At 38.5% G+C, this 20,856-nt stretch overlaps 2 protein-coding genes across 2 annotated transcripts; both read right to left on the reverse strand.

Moving 5' to 3' along the window:
* Window positions 1-10,043: 10,043 nt before the first annotated feature.
* Window positions 10,044-13,338, reverse strand: LOC145466483 (uncharacterized). The gene is made up of 4 exons (XM_081450208.1): window positions 13,264-13,338; window positions 11,419-11,514; window positions 10,704-11,018; window positions 10,044-10,533 (listed from the first exon to the last, which is right to left on the reverse strand). Exons 1-4 carry the CDS (start codon window positions 13,318-13,320, stop codon window positions 10,180-10,182), a joined length of 822 nt encoding a protein of 273 aa, XP_081306334.1. The 5' UTR covers window positions 13,321-13,338; the 3' UTR covers window positions 10,044-10,179.
* A 4,298-nt stretch (window positions 13,339-17,636) lies between these two features.
* LOC145466200 (collagen triple helix repeat-containing protein 1-like) lies at window positions 17,637-19,875 on the reverse strand. The gene is made up of 3 exons (XM_081449943.1): window positions 19,870-19,875; window positions 18,902-19,270; window positions 17,637-18,616 (listed from the first exon to the last, which is right to left on the reverse strand). The coding sequence occupies exons 1-3, from the start codon at window positions 19,873-19,875 to the stop codon at window positions 18,257-18,259; spliced, it is 735 nt and encodes a 244-aa protein (XP_081306069.1). The 3' UTR covers window positions 17,637-18,256.
* Between the last annotated feature and the right edge of the window lie 981 nt (window positions 19,876-20,856).

The following is a 20,856-nucleotide window of genomic DNA, read 5'->3' on the forward strand; positions in this document are numbered from 1 at the left end:
TTAGCAAGCGCAGTCAGAAAGCGAGGAAATAACGTTTAGAAGCACATTCATTACTGAGAAGTCTTAAGCAAAGGCTCCTTAAATTCATGACATAGAGTCATTTGCCAGGGAAGCTCGAGTGAAAAATAGCTAGCCATAGTAGTCGAAGAACAAGTAGGAAGGGCTGCCAGTGAGCCATTATTTGCTCCGCGAAGCAGTGAAGTAAACCGGAGAACTGATGTAAACTGGAGAGCTGAAGTAAACCGGAGTAAAACGTAAACGCGAAAAGAAGTAAGTTGGAGAGAGGAAGTGGTAAACAGGTTTGGTTCGTTGTGTGGATATTGCATGTTGGTGGTTCGTTGTTGTGGACAAGAAGAAGTGCAAGGACAAGGCGAGCTCTTGAATTGAACTGCTCAAAAAACAGTTTAAATTTAAGGGAATGACCGGTAAATAGATTAGATATATTAAGTTTTTAATTTGTTTCCTATTATTAGAGTGATACTATTTATATTGTTATTTTAGTATAGCTTTCGTAATAACTGGTTGTGGTTTTGTTCAGTTTTAACCCCTGAGGAGAACAGCTTTTTTTCCCCCCCAAATCAGCAAATAAATACTCTCTGTCTACATGTATATGCAATAAATCATTTAAAAGCTACTGATCAGCCTACATCAGAATTGACATCAGCAGCTAATGAAGGATCGGTAGTCATTTTGAGAGAAATTGTTTTAAAATGTGAAACAAGTCTTGCATTCCATGTGCGTCTCGAAAAAGAAACTGGAAAATTGTCAGTGTGGTCAACCGTGTCTTAAATAGAGGGATCACAAAGTTTTGACTTCGATGAGAAGATTTTTACAAGACAATTTTTGTGACAGAATGTACATTGAGTCAGATAGTGAGCTAGTCAGGATGTGAGGTTCAAAGCTTTCATCGAGAACTCTTCATATTCGTTTTTGGTTTTTCTCAGTGTGACCAGTGTATACAAGAGTCCTATTCAGAATCTCCTTTCCGATTTTAATATGATATTTACCTATAATCTTATTGATTTTCCACCAATATTGAAAATCCAATTTCCCTTCCACTCTACTCTTTGAATTTTGACCTGATGTAATGCATCTACACCGTTAAAAATCAAGAAGGTCGATAGTAGATAATTTCGATTTCGCGGCTGAGGAAGAGTAAAATTATAACAAGGAAAAAAAGGTTTATGAAAATGGACAGGGCATCATAAGGTTAATTGCGTAAGTAACCTACAGGAAGACTGCTGGGGCCTGTTTCTCGAAAGCCCCGGAATCTTTTCGGGCCCGAAAAGCCATTTTTAGTTAATCGGTGTTTAAAGACAGAGAGGTGTATACGCCTGAAACTTCTTGTATGAAGAGAACCTCTGTTCGCATTAAGAATATATGAATAAAACTGGCCATTTCCGAGTTACCTTGTGTGTCTGTTTCAAATCGAGTCTTCGTGCAAAACCCTTCTTATGAAAATGAGTTTGAACATTTGGAAGGTGGATAACATGTTATGTCCTACAGTGGCTGCGAAATTTTTTCGCACCTAAAAAAATCCTCGAAACAAACATTCCAAAAGATTCTACCCTATAGATACTACTTGTAGTTTCTGCAGAAAGAAAGAGAAGAACTTGTAGATATCTGCTAACTTTTTTGAATTGTTCATTATTTTAACGGATGCATTTTTCCCATTTTGCCAAAAATTATCAAAGCTAAATAATTCTGATATAAACCTCCGCGCTTTTGATATTCAGATGTATTATAATGTACCCGCTTACATTTTATAATTTTTGTTCATGGACCATCTCTTTTTCAAAAATTTTAAGTTCGAAACTAATTTCTGAATCAAAAAGTTGATTAGTTGTGAAAACCCATGTATGAGTAAAAATTAAAGAGAAAAAACAAGAACATTCAATTGCGATAGATAGACCTTTCTACCCTGTTGTAAAACTAGCAATGCCATGACCGTCATGCAGAAAAAACCCGCCATCTAAACTCATGCCTACCTGTTGTACGCTTGGCTTGTACCTGGTGATACTCCTGCACTCAGTCGATAGACAGTTTAATCCGCCAGGTGCTGTGTCTTGCAATTTATTACAACATCATTTTAATACAACAGTCATGGGAGAGTGTGTACAATTCATGAAAGATTTATTTTACCAGCGGATTGTAACGACAGTACGTCATTCCTTCAAAATTGCCGAGCAACTATCCAGGAAGTTAATTCCAAACAAAAGATATCGGTTACTGTTGCCGATATAAAGAACCCCTTCAAAACGAAGTCGATTGCCCGTAGAAAGTAGAATATTCTATATGAAGCCAATGAAGGCCCAGGTAAACCCATAAAACATTAAGTGCGACATTGTTGTGCAGAACAAGGGGGAGGGGTGGGTAGCGGGGGGGGGGGGGGTGCTGAATGCGTGACACATGTTGTGTGCTACTGAGGCGAGGTTAAACTAAGTGTAGTATATTTTCGCACCCCCCCCCCAAAAAAAAAAAAAACCTCGAAAAAAAACATTGCAAAAGATTCTTCTATATAAATACTATACAATACTAGCTGCCTCAGAAGATACTGTAGTAAGTTACTTAGAGTCGAAGGTTGTAAATATTTAATGGCTTTTCAAACTCTTAATTTGTATTACGGATGCGCGAATCTCATCTTGTCAAAATTATCGATGCTAAATTCTTCGGACAAAAACCTCTGTGGCTTTTAATTCTCGGATGCATTACAAGGTATTTGATTTAAACTTTTACGATGTAACGGACCTTCACTTTGTCTGAAATTCAATTAACTTGGAAACTAATTTCTGAAGTTTTAAAAAAGTTGATTATATGTAAAACCTCATGTGTATCCCACGTATCGGTGAAAAAATAGCAAAATGGGAGCATTGAATTGCCATAGATAAACCTTTCTGCTCTGTCGTAAAACTAACAACGTCATAGCCGTCATGTCGAAACAATCGCCAATTTAATCTACGTGCTGTTGCGATGTTATGACGATATTATTTTAAAATAGTCACGGTGTGATTGTTTACAATTCATGAAGCAACAATTAGTTTACCAACGGGGCGTTTATTCAATGTTAAGAATATCAAAATTATTTTACCAAGGAAAAGAATTTATTGCTAGCCAGATATTTTCAGGGCCATAGCTAGAAGAACGATATTGACTCTAAAAATACTAAAAATACGTCTTGCTAATTTAACTTTCGGCCGATTAAGGTCTGCATATCCTCAAGTAAGGTACTCATGCGTTTGCACAAAATGCCGCTGCAATTTCGTTTTGGTTAATTAGCTTTTGTTTGCTGCTTTCGCGGAAAGGGTCTTTGCTTTAAACGTCAGTCGGTAGAACGAATCGAGTCAGACTTCTGGCTGAATTTTTTACTTAGCACGCCAATAATCGTTTTTTAGGACAAAACTGGTTTATAGAGTTCGCTGTTACGAGGGCCACGAATTTCGCCTGAAAATCTCCGAATTTTTCAAAATTATGGAGAAAGTATTTATATCTACTGCGTTTTCGATTGGTGTAATAGACGTTTCAGTATTAATCCTCAATTCTGCCCGAAATGTAAGAAAATGGCTGGTCCAATGATTAAGTTTAATCATCAGTCAAGCTAGCTGACATTTAGCCCTCAGCCGCGAAATCGAAATTATCTACTATCGACCTTCTTGATTTTTAACGGTGTAGATGCATTACATCATGTCAAAATTCAAAGAGTAGAGTGAAAGGGAAATTGGATTTTCAATATTGGTGGAAAATCAATAAGATTATAGGTAAATATCATATTAAAATCGGAATGGAGATTCTGAATAGGACTCTTGTATACACTGGTCACACTGAGAAAAACCAAAAACGAATATGAAAAGTTCTCGATGAAAGCTTTGAACCTCACATCCTGACTAGCTCACTATCTGACTCAATGTACATTCTGTCCAACTCAGCGGCGCAAGCCTGCCTTGATTTTTCTTCCGCTTTTCATTTTACTTTTCTCTTAGTAACGTAGTGCGATAGAGAGTCCGACGCAAAATAGCAGTCCAGACGGGAAAAATATAAGCAAGGTTCGCTTGGAATTTTTTATTGGGTAAGAAAAGATGTAGGTAGACGGACCAGAACGTAGTTCAAGGCCAGTAACACAACCTGACTTTAATGAACACGAACAAGGTTAGGAGTAAACAACTTAGCTTCGACGAAGTTCGACAACATGTGCTCTCTTCTGACCGTTTTCAAGTTTATACGCTACGTGGCGTAATGGTCACCAAGTGTACCACTACACCTGGCGGTGACGGTGGGGGTCCTATTTGAACCTCTTTTTGGGCTTAACGAGACAGATTTTTGACAGCAGTCCGTTTTTGATCGGACTTAAATCAATTTGTAAAAAAATCACAGTTCTGTACTATATTGATATTAAATTGACAGAGATGCCTGAATTACCGAGGTAACTATCTTTCTTCGAAGAAAATTGTTCGCCTTTGTTTCCCTCGCCTCGCTTTTCATAAGATCATTTTCCTTCGTAAACTACTGTTTAGAAATAAATTGACGTAAAATGAAAGACTTAAAAAAAAAAAAAACAAGGATGAAAATATTTGCCAAAATGTACAGGGTTGCAATATGACGTTTATTGCATAAGAAACTTACAGGAAGAGTGTTGGTCGTGCGTGATGGGGGATATGTAATCAGGTGTGCTTGATGTATAATGTCAAGCTATTCTTTTAAAGACCTCCTCGGCGCGAATCGTAATTTTAGTTCAGCAGCTTGTGAGTTCTCCAAAAGTTTCACTGTCTCTAGCCTGTGACTAAGCAATACTTTTTTGAGGAATTCTATGTACTTTTTGCAGATATACGTAAGATTTGAGTGCATAACCAACCATACTGTATTTCTCATTCTGTTTGATGAACGGGTAAATAAACTTAGTTTAATTTGGAGGTATGGAAAGTTTCAGACCTTTCTTCTTTTTGGCAAGTGTAAACCTCCATAGAAATAAAACTGTTCAGCACATTTTTCGAACATGGCCACTAAAATTGCTGAATAGTGAGGGATTAATTTACCATGTCCAATAATGTTATTTCCATCCATAAAGGCCCCAGGCAACCTTCGATCATATTAATTTTCGGATACATTATTTCCTTACAAGTCATATATGGCTAGTGCATGAGTGCACTATGGTGACTTTTAAGTTGTGATAGAGACGCCTTCCTACTCAGTCGTAATATTAACAATGTCACACAGTCAAACAGAAATATCTGTCATTTTAAAACCTACTTGTTGTACGTTCTGCTTTCAAACGTTTCTGTTGATTCTTCTTTACTCGGTCAATGGACAATATTTGTTTGATCTACGTGGCGTTGTCTTTTCCGATGCCATTATAATACCATTTTAAATAATCAAGTGGCGAGCGTTTACAATTCATAAAAAAATGGATTTGCAAGCGGGGCGTATATTAATTTGACATTTACAAATTCTAACTTTTAACTGTCTCAGGAGTCAAAATGTCTCAACTTTTTGCCTATTAGTACCTGAATTCATCGCTCACGGCCATTGAAGGCGCGGGTATTTTATGTTCCAAAAATACGCCTTCATCGTTTAACTTTCGCCGATTAAGAGGTTTGCTATTGAGTGTTGTAAAACCAGAACCAAAGTAAACACTCCTGCCAATCAAAAACGACGCAGACAATCTAATTAACCAATCGGCACTCGAAGTGACTGCAGGTAGCTTGGCGCGAGTGTTTTAAGCCAATAGTTTAGCGTAGTAATGCGAAGCGAAAGTAAATGCGAATTACTTTCGACACTCGAGTGAAATCTGCTCTATCCTTGTGCATTCTCAAGTTTGCGCAAAAAGGCCGTCATTTTGGGCAGGTCGCTACTCTCGCGAACGTTTTTACGTCATAAACCTTGGTCGGCAGAAAGATGATGTTTGAGTTCTGGTGGGATTTTTGTTTACTACGCCGACGAATGTTATAAGGAAAGGCTGATTTAGTCGGAAAAACAGAAAGAATCAAGGTCAAGGTGGCCTTGTGCCTAAATAGATGGCTTAATAGATATTGTAGTTTGAAGATCGACGATTAAGCTTAGAAAGTTTCCCGGCTTCTTCTGCACTAAATGTCGTATAAACCAACTTCTCCAGTCAGTTTTAGCAACCCGGGTCGTTTCTCGTGTGTTTGAATAATCGGAGGGACTATTTAGTGCTTAACAAGACAGACTTTGACAGCCGTCAATTTGTGTTCACAGTGTTTAACCCTTTACCCCCTAGGCGAACGGCAGGTTTTCCCAAATCGGCAAATAAAGACACTCTGCCTGTGTACAATATACCATTTGAAAGCCACTAATCAGCTCATTCAAGAGTTCACATCAGCAGCTATGAAGGAGGTAGACATTTTGAGAGAAATTGTTTGAAAATGCGAAAAATGAACGATTTCAAAAGGCAACCTTCTACTATATTAGGTAGACCCCTAAACTATAGCCTATTAAGCAGCTCTTAGTGCATAGCTTCATATGAAACAAGTCTTGCATTCCATTTGTTCCCTAAAAAGGAACTAAAATCTTGTGGGGTGGTCAACCATGTCTTAGATAGGAAGGGGTCACAATTTTAAGACTTCAATGGGCAGATCTTCTCAAGAAAATTTTCGTGGCAAAAATTCATAGAAATCTATCAAATATTCACAAAGTTATGACTCTGTGTGCCAATTTGGCACTCTTGGGGAGTAAAGGGCTAAATGTGAAATTTGACAAGTGCGATTTGACAACGGCGATCGGGAAAAATGATAGTCTCAATGTTGGCTTTATCGATTTTTAGCCGCATGAAAGAGAGAGCTACGAGTCATGCTCTAAATATAAAACTTGTTACCTACGTAGACCGTTTTAACTTTACTTTATTTAGTTTGTTTTGTTCGTCATTTCCGCCACTCCTTTTAGTTTCGAAATATGTGTTACGACATGCACCATTATAAAATATTGTAATTTAGTTTGGCTGATTAGATCTCCTGTGAGATCCAACGTTCAGTCAAGCAGGATCTTTGTTCATGGCTTTGCAGTTTATTTAGTTTCCAAATGACTGATCTTTCTCAACGAGGAAAATTCAAGGCATATACCCGGTATCGAATATCACAAAAAGAAAAACATCCTAATATAAAAACACTAGAGACTATGATCTGATGAAGAACAAAATGCAAGGGTTGTACCGACTGTGGCCCGACTCTAAGCCGCTTCCAGGTCGCTTGCTCCCACTCCCTCCTCTCTGCTCTGATTGGATAAAATCCACGATGGACGATGACGTCAAAAACTCGCTCTCGTACAAGCTCTATCAGATGCGGTGAAGGGGAAGTGAGTGCGAGCGACCTCAAGCCGTTTGGGAATTGGGCTAGGCTGTACTGTGTTTTGTTTTCCAAATTTTACTTGTAGTGTGGTCAGATATACGCCGTGAGAGGACCTACAGTCGTCGCTATCGCCTGTGAAAGGTCGCTCACAAGAGGTTCCGAAAAGAGTGATTTGACTGGTAAAAAATGGTATGTTGGAAAAGTGGTTAAGCACACTGTGGGTCTGTGAGGATAGACGGTATAAGCAACCACAAACAGAGGATTTTGTAATGATAACTTTACTGGTATTATAAAATGGCCGGCGATACAAGTAAACAGTTCAGGCGCGCCTTGTGACGAAACGATATGTCACACAAACTGCTAGACCATAATGCTCTGCTGCGCTGTGGGATTTGCTTAGGGGCGGTGGCTTGGGCGAGAATTCATGCCGGGTGACATCAGAGATATTCATAGAAAACCGTGCCACACGCAACACCTCTTGGGCCATACCTACATTCACTCAACAAAACCAAATCAAGAACTCTGATTTCTCTGCATGCAAAATTCTTCCGTGAATTACTGATTTCCGAGTTGGAAAATAGACGGCGTTGTCCTGGTAATTAGAACAACGCAAACGAAAAAAAAGAAAAGAAAACTCTCATTCTGTAAGAGTTACCTTACACTTCCAAACTTCGAAATTAAAAGGAAATAATCGTTTACCGGCGACGCAAGCAACAAAGAATATAATCGTTATTACACTCAACGTCTCTCAAGCTATTGCGTTACTGACAAGTATCTTTAAAGCTAGACCATCAGTACTTTTCCTGCTTCTTGGTTAGTCTAGTACACCTTGTATTTTGTACGAATTATTGAAACATTACATTTTTGGCAACATGTGTAAGGATATATATATATATATATATATATATATATATATATATATATATATATAACAATATTTTAATTTTCGGAAATATGGCACTGCATGATATAACTTACAAAAAAACACCAGGTGCCTACTGAGGAGTACTGTTATTTTATCAAGTTTCAAGTATACTTTAAAATCAAATCGCAAATATAGTAAAAATAAGGCAAAGTTGATATTTGTTACAATGGCCCAGTACTGGAATATATTCCTAACAAGCAACATAAACAAGTCTAACACTTGAACAAAAAATGCCCAAAGAGATTTAGTTCAGAATTGCTATGAAAAAAGATATTTCATCCAATTCGCAATTCTGATTGTTTGTTAATTCTCTATCTATAATTTTTCGACTCGGCTTGCTTTGTTATTCGCCTGACGATATCCTTGTAATAAAGATGGTATATTGCATTACAACATTACATTACATTACATGCACTATTTTTCAAATTAGCGTTTCTCCCGTATCATTTCTAGTTGTCAGATGGCAAACGTTTTCAAATTGCTTCTCTGACTATGTACGCATTGCGTATGTATTTTATATGACTTGTTTTCTCTTGCGCATGAGTATAGGCTACTTGGAGCCTCTTGTTTTAGATGGATCTTGTGCTTCGCCCCTTTTCAAGGAAGTTTCGCTGGTAATTGGCTACTTTCTGGATACGATTTTATTTTGATAAATTATATTAAAGTCAAAAGAAGGCTTTGAAATCAACCAAACAAAACGTGAATTTTGTCGCAACATGGAAGGCTTCGTGCGGTAAGCTTTGAGACGGCTTCACGAGATACACAAACCCTCAACTTGTCGCGAAATGTGAGCAAATTTTATGCGTGACAAGTTGTGAGTTTGATGAATGAGCAGCAAAGCCAAAATTTGTCGCTCAAAGTAGACCCGCTCTCCACTATTCGCAACAACAATTTTGATCACGCAAAGTGAAAAACCCGAAACTTCAGCCAAGTTGAGAGTTCTTGTATCGAACATACCATCGTCCCTTTTAAGCGGCGATATACGAGATACGGGTTTTTGTTTCTCGTATTTCGCCGCCTTTAGAATATAGCGTAACACATTTACTTTTTTTTTTGTAGTACACGTTAGGTGGCAGGACTGCATGTGTTCAAAGAAAATTTGAAGGTGTATGTTTAATAAAGAACCATAGAAATAACCTCTTATTTAGTTGTTATAAACTTGGATTTCGGTGTTTTGAGCTTACTTTATTTTCGCATTGCTTCGATTTGAAATATTTAAACCTGAACAAGCGTTTCGACAGTTTCGAACGCTTGAAGAAGGACTTATTGTTTACCCTGCAGCTTACTTGATCGGACCAAATGTCTCAAATGTATGTTGTTTACGCTTCCAGATCAGACAGCAGCGTCTTAAGAAACTAGCATTCATTTTTAAGAACGAGCAAAGCCATACATAGCAAGCCAAATGAGAACTCAATGAGAACTGTGCGGCTCGTAGAAAAAAAGGTCTAACATTCGCAATAAACTGTTCAGAATAATAGAATAATAGAATAATAGAATAATAACAACATCAACTAAGGTTTTCTCATTCACCATTTTCACTTAATTTCGTTATCAGGTCTCACTCTTCGCACAGAAACCAACGATGGTGACTGCAAAAACCATCCGCGTTAAGGCCTCTTGTTTGTGGTGTAAGAAGTGATGTTGGAAGTGTGTTCTTTGTTTTCCCGGTTTTTTTTTTCCACACTTCTTGGAGGGTTTATTACATTGTATAGGGTTTGTTTACATTGTATAGACCAACAATTGTGTTGCTTTCTTCAGCCAGTTGGGCGCGAAAAGAAGAGAAAGGACCATAGGCAAGTAGCCATTACAATCAATCTTTTTCCTGCTCTTTATTTTCATCAGCAAACGTGAAACTACAGTGCACCCAATAATTGGAGAAACCACTCATATATAATTTCGAAAAGCGAGTTATTGCATCCCTTAATAAGCGTTTACGGAGGAATAGAGTTTTTGTCTCAAGATCTAAGCCTGAGGTTTAGGAACTTCTTCAACAAAGATCCGGGACACTGACTGCCAGCCTGTGCTGGCATCAGCCTTAGCACCATGAGCACAGTCACCAACCCAGAATTCCACGCGCACCTGGCCTTTGTGGACGTTGTTACAGTGCCCCTCAATATGGCGGACACGGTGTAGGTCTTGAGTTTTTCCTTGCCACATGAACACAATACCGTCAATTGGCAGGGGAGCTGCACATTCAGTTCCGTTGAAAGTGAAATACCAGCGTTTACAGCAATTTGTGCACTTGTAGATTCTAAGGGAACCAGTCCAGTAAACATGCAAGACTGTATCAGAGAAGTTCTTGGTAAACATACAGTCCTATAGAAAAAAAGCTTTTTAATTGTGGATTTTCTTGGTAAAAGTTTTAAATATGAATTTTTAAATTATATTATACAGTGAAAATTGGAAAGAAAGAAAACTAAGTCCCTAATGAGACATCTGTCGACAAAATGAACAATGACTTCGTCATTATATACAAAATCGTGTACCTTGATCAGACCGTAGTCTGTTTGATCATTCAGATTTTGCCATGCGCACTCCTTGCAGTTTTTATAATGTATCTGGCCTGGCGTCCCAGGACTTCCAATTTTCCCAGTCTCCCCACGCTCTCCTTTTGGTCCGCTAGGGCCCTGGACACCAGTTTCTCCCTTTGTTCCTTGTAGCCCTGGAGGTCCCACTGGTCCAGTCGTTCCCGGGGCTCCCTGATTTCCGTCACGACCATCACGTCCATCTCGCCCGGGTATCCCTGGGCTACCAGGCTTGCCATGTGAGCCGGGTTGACATGCGCAGCAGAATGAGGACGGCTTTGAACAAAACAATATTGTGTACGCAGTTAAATCAGTAACATCAAACACCGTTTTTAATTGAAGCTATTTCACGCATAGAAGATCCGCTTCCCCTTATGGAGAATCCTAAATGGTTTCTTCTCGTTGGCCTGACTTAGAGCGGCATTATTACAAGTTTCAAGCTCAGTAGAAATGTTGCAGTTCTTTGCATTGGAGTGTTGCTATAAAGTATTGTCTCGACCCTTGCTTCGCTTAACCGAATTATGAGTAATTTTTCTAACAACTTTGGTACAGAGATAGCGTGTGGAATTGAAGGACAGTTATAAGTAATTCTTACAGCAATTTGAATGCATACATTTGACTGAAAGACTGTTATTAACAAGTCTACACAAGGTTTGTGTTTACTACTCGACTTTACCGTGATTTGATCGCCGGTATGCTTGCTGTTGCCGTTTCCCGTTACAGCACGGAGTGAGGCCAGCAAAATGAGCAGTAAACTTGACATGGTAGTGCACTGTGTAATTATAACATTCGAAATCCTTAGTTACGATTCACAGTGGTCTTTTGATGACCGATTCTACTTGCACTTTATTGTGCACTATTAGTTATTAATTAGATTCATTGTAATTCTATTAAATTTTAGATCCTTTTATTTTTTTTCTTCTTTTTAGATTTAGGTTTGCCCCTCGCATGAGATACTTTCCCGTTCGGGCAATCTCTTTTGGTCTTTACATTTTATTTCTTACTGATTTGCTATATATGTACATATTTACCTATGAAACCAATAAAGCTGATAGACTTGTTTTGTAATTCTGCGAGCGATAAGAGGCATTAGGGCGCCAGATTGACTGAGCTTAGCTTGCAACGTCAAGATGTGGCTTCTTAGAAAAACTGAAAATAATCCGTTTTAGTTTTAGCTATTGAGTTTATAGGGTTCAGGCTGCAGTGCAAGTTGAATTTGTCTGGAAACGAAGACTTGCAATTGTGACTAGGAAATAGTTTATGCAGCACAACGTAACTTTGAATTTGTTATAGAAATAAAGAAACCTTATCTCAGTACTTTCATTTGTAATGGTAGTCGTAACTATCGTGGTTCTGCAAAATAGGTATAGAGCATTTTGCCTATACACCGTCAAACCGTGAAAATGAAATGAAAACAGAATAGAAAGAATGGATGAGATAAGCAAGAACCTTACTGAAAGTAAATATACAAAAGTCTTTTACAAGAAGTGCTGATGAGAGAAGCCCGTTGTTTTGAGGGAAAAGAAACCTTCAAACATAAATCCGTTTTGGGTGGTGCCACTGTCCCGCATGCACTGAGCAAGTTATCGGCTAGGTACAGTGTACAGCAAGAATCCGCCGTGCGAAAAAAAGATGGTTACTGGTACATTACTATAACTCTTAACGCACGAGAACTTTAATAACGCTCTTTAAAACGTATAGAAAAGTTTAAAATCTTCAAACCTAGCATACACAATGTCGTTAGCGCAGCGACAAATATTGCAAAAAAAATATGGCTTTTCTTGTACTTTGTGGGTTGTATAAGGTTGGACCGCCATCTTTTTTTCCTAAGGAGGATTGTTTCGTGTACTTGAGAACTCTATGTTTGATTTACAAGAAATAGTTCGTGTCGTGCCCGTCGGCGGAAGGTTGTACCGTCTAAATCTGCCCTAACAAAGAGCATGTGTTTATAAATGTCGGCAAATTAGTGTTTTTCCCATTCCGTGACTGTACGCATGAACATTGCGCTACAAGAAAGGATTGGAAGGTTCCACTGATCGGATTTAACAGGTTTAGTATTTAGTATATGTTTACTTTCAGTCTTTGCATGATTTGCGTCTCAAAAGAAGGTTATCAGATGTAAAAAAAAGTAGAAAAAAAAAAAAAAAACAGTAAATAAGCTTCCTTTTTGTGTTTGCATTGCCATAACAAGAGTAACATAAACAACAAAAAAAAAAACTCAATTCCACCGATGTCAACTCATGAGTAATCACGCCTTGCTAATTCAGCTGAAAATTCAGATAGGAAAATACTGGTGTTATTACAGGAGCAAAAATAATATAATATATGCAGGTGATTGCTTGTTTCTCAATTTATGCAACGCTCGGCTTGTTGAAGATATCCCTAAGTAGGGTCCACTGGGTTTCTAAAATTGAGAAGTTAAATTACAGCCGAGGTCAAAGAGGAAATAAAGACTTCTGTTGTTAGGCAACCTAACCAAACAAGAAAATAAAAATAAATCAGACAACAGCACTGAACTTACAATTGGTGAGCTCTCTCTTTTAAGGGTGCAATCACTCCTCTGCAGTCGTACGTACATGAACCCAAATGGCGATTGCTCGTTGTTCTTGTCAAGTGCCTACATGACTGAAAACTAAAACCTTGGATTTCGTTAACACTTTAATTCTCCTATGTGATAGGTTGGTTTTCGTTCCTTAAGGTGCACTATGACAAGACTTGGCTAGTTTGGATCACGTCCTTTACTTAGTACGAAGGCGTGCGTGAAAAAATGCGTGTCGTTTTTGTTTTGCCAATAGGTTAAGCACATTAAAATAACTAACTGGATGACATGTTCATGCAAGTCTGATTGACACTATAGCTAAGTCCGATTCAAAAATATGTTCTGTGTCATACTTTTTCAGTAGTTGTGATTCAGGTGCCAGTTTTTGAAAAAAAAAAATCGACCTTTTAAGCACCTTTTCTGGTCGATTATCAAAATAGGTGACTCACTGTTGAAAGGAGGTTGTCGGGAGGATATCGAAGCTGAGATTCATTTAAGTATGTTAATTCCTTGAATCTGCGCCCTGTTCAGTTCCCTTTCCAAGTTTTTCATATATTTGTCAGTCATCCGCAGCATTTCTAACAAATTCTGTATTTTTAAACCAAACGTTTTTCACGTCTTTTAATTTCAATCTAAAAACTAATTAATTTTTCTGTTGGCTAAACATATGTGCAATGGGACAGATACAGTGTTTGGGAAAGAATTAATATTAACTGTCTTATTAACTGGCGTATAACTGTCGTATTGCATTCCGATCGAACGTTAAAATCCCCCATGTATACTGATGTGAGGACATCCCAGTGCAATGGTAAGACAAAAGCTTTTATCTCTAATCTTCTACTGCCGTTAAAAAAAGCAAGTATTATTACTTTTTGTATTTAAAAATATATCCCTGCGCGACGTTCAGGATATTCCTGAATACAGGTGCAAAATTTGTTACAGAATCTCGGATTGTACTGTACTGCTCAGACGACGAAACGAGCGAACTAACAATTGCTTTCGTTTTTTGTTGCGTCTCCTTGAGTTCGCTTTTTCAAATATGAGACCTTAGAACAGATTGTGCTGATGGTATCTATGTTAAGCTCTTTTATTTAACTTTCCTTGCTTTCTGCGCCATGCATTCACAGTTGTTGTTGTAGTCTGGTTGGTATCTTTCTGAAGGGTCTTCTCATTTTCTTCCTGTGTTCCTGTTTAATTAAATAATATACCCCCTGTTTTGTACCGTTGCTGGCTGTCTCAGATTGATGGAAATGTAATTAAACCAGCGGCCGCATGCTTTACACATTTATTACCCAATCGCATTAAAGAAAATTTAAGAGTCAATAATAAACTGTACGTGCTTAGTTTAATTGATTTATTTAAGGGATTTTATTCAAATAAGTTTAATATTACATGTTTGAAATGTCAATTTCAGGTACCTGTACTTTATCGTAAGATGTTTCCTAGGGTACTCTAAGGTCACTATCAGTGTCGTGTGGGTGGAATTTACTAATATAGTGCCATACAGTGTATCAGTAAGTTAACAAACGTTACATTGTTAACTTACATTGTTCCCTCACTACATATTGACGGCAAGTTACTTTGAGTTAAAGAGCGAAGTGTTAGGAATTGGCTATATGATCCTGGGGGTGGGGGGGGGGGGGCGGGGTGGTGGGATAGGGGAGGGGTTATAGGACCCTATTGTCAAAACTTAAACAGGTTATGTGACTCTGTTCGTAACTTCGTATTTACCTTAATGGTTTGTCATTTCGGTGACATAAAGATGGTGTAAATATTATCTACTTCAAATCTGTACTGCGATTACAAACGTACCTCGAGCTTTTCAGTTACTAGGCGTTACGTGTATAATATATGATTGATTGATCGATTGATTGATTAATTGGTTGTCACATAAGGGTTTGAATATTGTTACTTAGCGGGAAGTGTAACCTCCTCTACCTCTTGGAGGGATTATTTGGCTCTTAACAGTAAATATCAGTTCAAAAATGCCCTTAGCCCGAAAAAAAACAAAAAGATAAAAACCACAAACACACAAACAGGGAGGAGCTGTTTACAACTGGTTAATGAAAAATGGAGGCTCTAGAGGGGATCGAATGTCTGAACAGGTTGTGCTGTAAAAGTTTCACACAAAAATTCAAGAGTAGCTACTTTTAAGAATTCATTCTATTCTGGTTAATTTCCGAAAATTTAAAGTATCTCTTCCGTTTGTTTTTAAAATATTGCTCATCCCACATGATCGTACACGCACCAAGTTAACGGTTAGAATATAGGTTGATGGCTCGGGTGAATTAACTTGCAAGGATTTCATCTTCTGCCACTGAACCATGTCAGCATCGTAGCTTTACTCCATCTGAGAAATAAAATCTCATTAAAATGTTTTCCATCCATCGAATGCAAATATGGCGGACCACTCGGTCAGCGCCAGGGACGAGTCGCATGAAAGGGAGGCTAGTCAGGCTTTGATGTTTTGTTTTGACAATTGGTTCCCCAGAAAAGACATGCTTTGTCGTGGATTTGCTCCGTTTTGTTTCGCCTCCCTACCAGTGTTTGTGTTCCTGAATGCCACCAGAGGGAAGTGAAATCTTCCACAGCAGAGAAAGTTTTTTTTTTTTCAGTTTCCCCGTTCGCCTCTGAGAGGAAAACAGACGGAGAAAAGGAGTTCGCGATCGCCGAAGGAATTGTTCAAGTTCGATAGTCACGTTTCAGGTTAGAAGATCTTAGATGTGTAAGCGATCGCATTTAGCTCCAAGTCGTTGTCATTTGGTTCAATGCATTTACTGGTTTCGGCGACGGGGGCAGTTGAAGTTCCTTCGCTTGGTTATTACACCGTAGTATTTGTTTCGTCCGATTCCGTGCGAGTGGATGCGGACACAGCAGCTTCTTCTTTTGAGACGGAGGATGTCTTTTTTTTTTTTTTTTATCTTGGGGCGTGCAAATTGCGTTGGAGCACCACCAGACACCGCATAAGCTCGTCATTTAAAGGATTTTTCTAAGATCTTCTAGCCTGAAATGTAGCGAACAAACTTTAGTTCCCACGGCGATCGTGAACTCCTTTCCTTCGTCTCAACGAATTGCATCGATCCACTATTTCCCCTTAGAGGCGAACGCTGGAAGATTTTTATCCCTTTTCGTGGCATTCATAAACACAGCAACCTGTATGCACAGCGAAATAAAACAGACCACATCGACGACGAAGCAAGAATTTTCTGGAGAAGCATTGTCAAAACAAAAAATCAAAGCCTGACCAGCCTCGCTTTCATGCAGCCCTTTCCGGGCGTCGACCGAGTGGTCTGCCATATTTGCATTTGGTGTATAGGTCTGCCAAGACAAAACAAGCCCTGCTGAAGTGTTTTTTTTGTTCAAACAGTGGAAGAGGAGTCGAATAAACAGCCTGATAGTGGCTTTTGTTAAATATATTCACTACTGCGAAATTGATAACGGCACGTAGAAAATCAAGATAACTTTGCTTGAGGGATATTGACATATATTGTCAGAAAATTAATGCAACTTGAATGGAACGTATTTGGTATGTTATATCTACTTTTGCAATTGATATAAGGCGTTCCACGGTAAGAAATAGGGACGAACGTGTAGAAGGATCATTATAAACATCTCCTTGAAAGATCAGGAGAATAACATGCATTTATTTAATTTTAAGTAAAATTGTCATACTTGAGCCCCCTGGAGTCTCGGCATAATATATTGTTTGTTCAAATTTGAGAACTGTTTACGCAATTAAGACTAACTTCAGTTTCAAAATCAACCCTAAGCTAACTTAAATACCTTTTTTAACCGTCTGGATGATCTATATGAGGTCATATGAGAATAACATTCCACCTGTGGAATTTAACCCTTGAACTTGGATAGAACCCCCCCCCCCTCCCTCTAAGTTTCCTTTCTGTTAAGACAGAGAAAAATAAATTTACATTGATAGCCTTGTGCTTGCTCTACAAGATGATTCCATTTTTGTTGGTCATGACGTCATATGACGTCAAATGACGTTATTTGACCCGCCATCTTGGATTTTACTATTTTCTTAAAAAGTCAAGAAATAACGGAAATTTACTCAAACGCAAGCCAAAATGCTTAGGAAATGTACAAATTCATGAATTTCTGCATTTTGATGAAGAAAACTGGAAGAAACCTGCAGAGTTATCTCGAAAAAGTTGATTATTGGCCAGACCTACCTGAAATTTGATGGTTGCCATGGGAACGTCAAAAATGATGGACGAGCAATTGACATATCAAAATTTACGCAGAGAACGAAGGAACAGCAACTGAAAGTTTTAGCCCCTTAGAGTATATCGTCTTTTCAAAACTTTGATAAAACCTTATTGGGGGGGGGGGGGGGGGAGGTAAGGCACCCACCCCCTTGTGTGTCCGAGGGTCGACAAAGTTTAAGACAATGACGTTGTTATTTGTGTCTCTTTGCTTGATTTAACTTTCTGTCGTAAAGCTTCCATCCAGAAGAGTTTTGTTCAGGGTAATGAGATTTCGCTTTCAAATGTTTTCATCAAGACTCATTTAAAGATATTAATACGAGCATGCAGTGTATGCACTCCTGGTCTTGTAAATATTAAGACACAAACATCAGGCCTCGATCACGATCAACTGCACTCGAAATCAAGTCTGAGTTAAGATCAATTGCAATATAAGATAAATTCACGTCTTGCCGTTGAACGACTCTATCATCGCGACCGTTTCTGCATCGTTTCAGCAAATAGACCCTTGAGTGGTGCATGCTATCCTGGCTTTTCTTGACACTTAAATTTAAAATGGTACTGTTCCTCGTACCTCCGTGGGTATCTAATTAAGATTAAGAATATTCGTAGCCGAAATTGCACTCTATGATCATTTATTTGAATATTTTTCATTACATCAGTGTCGGTTAGAGCTTACTAAAATCGGCTTTTAAATCAAAAATCGTCGTTTTCTTTCAACTTGTTTTGAAGTATCAGGACATCGTCCATGGCTTTTAAGGCTGTGGGGGTGGTACTTCTTCCACGTAGATCCGGGACACCGATCTCCAACCAGTGTGCGCATCAGCAGCTCCGTAACCAAGACAGTTACCGACCCAGAATCCCACGCTCACGATACCTCTTCGGATTTTCATACACACGCCCTCGATGTGTCTTACCCGGAGCAAATTCTTTTTGCCGTTATTTCCATGTACCATATAAACCACACCATCAATCGCAGCTGGAAAAGAGCATTCTTTCCTGTCAAAGGTGAAATACCATCGCTTGCAGCAGCCATGGCAGTTGTAGATGCGAAGAACACCATTCCAGAAGACGCGCAGACCAGTTTTGTCTGATGTTTTGTTGAAGACACATTCCTAAAGAAATTTGAAACCATAAAACCGAACTATTTCCAAGCGGAAACGATCGAAACTGACTGTCTAAATATAGAGTAAGCGATTTGACTCAAAACATGATTGAAGTAAATGGCAACATCAGCAAAAAGGAGGAACTGCCCAATCAAATGTATGCTTTAATAGAAATCCACATTTTAATATCGTAAATTGTTGGTTGTTTAATTTATCTCTCCTGCATATTTTATTGCCCATGATTAACATGTGGCCGAAATAGACTTCTTCGTAGTGGACCAGAGAACTATTTACCTTGATCAAGCCAACATCTTTTCCGTCACTCATACCGCTAAAAACGCATTGTTTCCAGTTTCGTCCAAATGTTCCCGGAGGGCCTGGAGGGCCTGGAGGGCCTTGGATTCCTTGGTTGCCTGTGTCCCCTTTGTCGCCTTTCGGCCCCTTTGATCCGGGGGATCCCGGAGGTCCCGCTGAGTCATTATATCCTTGGGGGCCTTGGGGGCCTTGGTCGCCTTTGTCTCCCTTCGGACCCATGCATCCTTGTGGACCCGGCAATCCTGGAATACCCGCGGAACCAGACATACCTGGCATTCCTGGCACTCCTGGTGGGCAATAGCAGCAGTTTTGACTGCAATGTCCATATGGTGGCGTCGACTGGGTGCACTACGTGAAGAGATCAAGAATACCTCATCAGGATTTTGAATTATAGAAAGGAGAAGAAGAAGTGATTTTAAAAAATAGCTAAGATATGAAGGACAACATTCTAACAGATCAAATCTGAACTGCTGAGGTATAATAGTGCGTACTCTGTCCAGAAGAGTATTATATTTAACCTGACAGTTTATTTTAGAAACAAGGTGGTGTTCCAAAAAGTAAGTCTGAAATGTATTCTACTTATACCTAAACATGTTCATTTCAGTCGAGACTGAACTATATTGATCCTAAGGTTCGCAGAATCGTAGTTTAGAACATTGATAGCATTTCGTCTTATCGCATTCGTCCTTAGACAGTGTTCTCGTTTAAATTGGTTGTTATATAATAAACGCAGCATACAAGAGTCAGCTTTTGTGAAAATGAACTTGGAAGCCCAGCACAAGGTGACCAGCGGCAAAATCAGCAAACCCATCAAGATGTTGGACAAAATATTAATACGAGGTGCGGCCATCTTTCGATATTCTATCAAAATAAATATAGAAATGATAGAAATGATATAAAAAAAATTCATAATAAACGGTTCCTGTGAAAAACCACTTGATAAATACCTTCATGTCAACAGTATAATGAACTTTGATCAACACTACATTGCAATTTTGGAATAGAGGTGGAAATTTAAAATTTATCCAGGAGCTTGCGTAATATTGGTGGTTTGTGCTTGTCTACTAGGTTCATCAGTAGAAGATGTTGAAAGGACGTCTTATTTTTACGTTTTTAAAGAAGGAATTTTGCAAAAAGAAATACAATTAGGTATTGAACTTTAAGATTGTCGCTTGTAATTGTAAACTTAGTGAAGCCCAGCTGCTTTCGAGGTGGGGAAATAATGGCTTTTTCCGTTTTTTGTTTTAAACTGAAGATTTTATACGTGGATCGCTGAGGTATATCTAGATGACTTACCTTCACCGAACTCGGCGTTTGTGTCGATACAGTAAATAGAGGAAGCTACAGTGCCGGAAAGAAGATAAGATACGTTAGACTTAGCGTGAAAAAACTTCAGCGAACGGTTTACAGAACTTACTTGTTGCTGTTCAAAGATGAATGAGCTGCTTGTTGAACAGCGCTTTAGTAGAACTGTTTCATGGTCTACATCTATTAATTGGTTTATCACGTCTTGTTTACTGACTCACTTAAGTTTATTTAGAGAAGAATTAGGTCTAAGTATGAGTTTGATTAAATAAATAAAACTACGTAGACGCAATATTCTACAGGTACTATTATCACGTTTTTAAATCCCTTAGATTAAGTTTCTTTGAATCAGATTCGTTAACATTTGACTTAACTTCTAGTTTCTAAACTAGAAGTGAAATTAATACTAAACATTAACACACGCCACAGTAGTTGAAGACGAGATATGTTAAACAATAAATTAAACTGCCAGAAGCACTTTTGACAACTTTGAGAACACAGCGCTTGTTTATATAATTATAATTACAAATTATATTTTCAAAATTGCTTTTTGGGATGAGATTGAAAACCTCATGGCTTGTACATACATTGTCTATTTTGCCAAATTAAGTGAAAACTCGAGTGTGGTT

Source organism: Orbicella franksi, chromosome 13 (genome assembly GCF_964199315.1).
Source record: "Orbicella franksi chromosome 13, jaOrbFran1.1, whole genome shotgun sequence".
Taxonomy (NCBI): domain Eukaryota; kingdom Metazoa; phylum Cnidaria; class Anthozoa; order Scleractinia; family Merulinidae; genus Orbicella; species Orbicella franksi.